We start from the raw sequence: 2,229 nt of genomic DNA, 5'->3' as shown, positions 1-2,229 counted from the left end.
CAAAGCCTTAGAGCATGGTTAATAGTATAACTAACTGCTGGCTATAAGCCATTATCATGTCATCTATAGCCCATCTTATAGCCAATATGTATAATAATTAATTAGAAGAGTGTACTACTTTTTTATTATGTGGTCCACCTTTCATTTTCACAAAGTGCCCAGGAGCACGTGCTAGAGCTGGCTCTTCACCAAGAGCCTGCTTACCTTCTCTCTCCTCTTTTCTTTCCACCAACTTAGCAAAAATATAGTAGTTTATTTGTTATAGCCAGCTGACTCAGCTCTATTGTACTTGCTCCTACGAAGCCTGTCACTACGGCATAAATATCCACCCGGCAATCCACTTCTCTGCACACAACGACTCACGAGCTTTCTATCAGCCAAAGACCAAAAGCTAAAGCCACAATCAAGTCCAGTTTAGTAAGAGGCAAAGATGGAGTTCCAAGGGCAGCACGACAACCCCGCCAACCGCGTCGACGAGTACGGCAACCCGTTCCCGATGGCCGCCGGCGTGGGGGGAGCGCACGCCGCTCCCGGCACCGGCGGGCAGTTCCAGGTCCGCAGGGGGGAGCACAAGGCCGGTGGGATACTGCATCGCTCCGGCAGCTCCAGCTCAAGCTCGGTATGATTCTCTGTCGGCACACACATGTACACATTCATGTGGTTCAGTATGTTTAGATGTTCATTTCCGTGGCTGCTGTGCAGTCTTCCGAGGACGACGGCATGGGCGGGAGGAGGAAGAAGGGCATGAAAGAGAAGATCAAGGAGAAGCTCCCCGGCGGCCACAAGGACAACCAGCAGCACATGGCGACTGGTACGGGGACTGGAGGAGCCTACGGGCCGGGGACTGGAACTGGTGGAGCCTACGGGCAGCAAGGCCACGCAGGGATGGCCGGCGCCGGCACTGGCACCGGCACCGGCACCGGCGAGAAGAAGGGAATCATGGACAAGATCAAGGAGAAGCTGCCGGGACAGCACTGAGCTGCCGGCTTCGGCTGGCTGCTTGACTGCTTCCTTTGCATAGCTACGCGTCAAAGCCTTCCACTTCCACGTGATCTTTTTGTTCAATAATAAGATGAAGCTGAACGAGAAGTTGTCTCTGATCGCATCCGTGTCAGGGACACTTCTCTGTATACAGCGTGCGTTGTGTTTGTTATGTTTGTGTGTTCTGGCTTCATGTTGCAAAAAAAAGAGTACAATTGAACTTGTTTCTATGTCAAGGAAATCAGGCCCTTGTGGCTGTTCAAGGAATCCATGCCATTTTTATCTTTAGTGAGGACGTTCCTTCTAAAATTAAGATCGCTTTGGAAAGAGAAGTAAGCTTAAAATGAAGAAAATAAGGCCAACAAAATAACAAGCCTACTAAAAATCAGCCGACTGAGATTTAACCAAGTCACAGTTGATCACCATCGTTCGTAACATTCCTTCTTGCTGGTTGTAGCACATCATCTAACCGGTTGCAACATTGACGGTCATTTCAGGTTATTCCTCATCAGTTGTAGCACGTCATGTGACGCAACATCCTTCATTGACGATTTAGCATTTTAATTAGAATGGTTGTAGCATTTATTGTTGTTGCTTGCAGTACCATCGTAACAGTTTTTGTCACCATTTGTAGCATCCAGCCGTGCCGAATTAAAAGAAATATGCTGACGTCACTCGATTGAGTTCTAGACAGACACCCATAGTCTTCCTTTTCTACATCACCCATCGTCTTCTTTTGAACAAACAACTAAGGGCAACTCCACCCAGCGTGCATCAAAACAGAACCTCAAAAGACACCAGATAAGGGGGCGGCAATCCAGCCGGATGCATCAAATATACTTCACTATTTATTTTCTTATATTCAAAGCACTCAAAATAATTAAAGGTAACTGGCATCTTCGTCCATACAATAAATCAAATATATATAACAATGCGAACATGATTTTTTTAATAAAATAATTCAAATTTGAATTCCAACTTACCGAGACATATTACCTTGGTATTTAGACAATCTTGTCTTAAATTTGTTATATGTTTGTGTGTTCGGCTGGTTTGTATGCTCAAGATCATTCTCGAGTTAATAAAATAATTCAAATTTGAATTCAACTTATACAAGATATATATATTTGTAGTGCTTCCCTCAAAGGTTCTGCAATTGCTCAAGATCATTGGTGAGTTGCTCGTTGACGAATCCGTCGATGCATTTGGATACAATCCTTAAACGTCCCCGGATTCCACTCTGAAATT

General features: G+C 45.2%; 1 protein-coding gene across 1 annotated transcript; it reads left to right on the top strand.

Annotated features, from left to right (window-relative positions):
• Positions 1 to 361: 361 nt before the first annotated feature.
• On the top strand, positions 362 to 1,248 carry LOC109758526 (dehydrin Rab15). The gene is made up of 2 exons (XM_020317414.4): positions 362 to 619; positions 703 to 1,248. The coding sequence occupies exons 1-2, from the start codon at positions 431 to 433 to the stop codon at positions 976 to 978; spliced, it is 465 nt and encodes a 154-aa protein (XP_020173003.2). The 5' UTR covers positions 362 to 430; the 3' UTR covers positions 979 to 1,248.
• Positions 1,249 to 2,229: the final 981 nt, after the last annotated feature.

This window comes from Aegilops tauschii, chromosome 5, assembly GCF_002575655.3.
Source record: "Aegilops tauschii subsp. strangulata cultivar AL8/78 chromosome 5, Aet v6.0, whole genome shotgun sequence".
Lineage (NCBI taxonomy): Eukaryota > Viridiplantae > Streptophyta > Magnoliopsida > Poales > Poaceae > Aegilops > Aegilops tauschii.
Note: the sequence above shows the minus strand (reverse complement) of the source record. Positions and strands in the feature narration are given on the sequence as shown.

Excerpts from the sequence above, each read along its gene's own strand:
- LOC109758526 (XM_020317414.4), top strand. The coding sequence starts at position 431 with ATGGAGTTCCAAGGGCAGCACGACAACCCCGCCAACCGCGTCGACGAG. Across the intron at positions 620-702 it reads GCAGCTCCAGCTCAAGCTCG|TCTTCCGAGGACGACGGCAT; the intron begins GTATGATTCTCT and ends GCTGCTGTGCAG.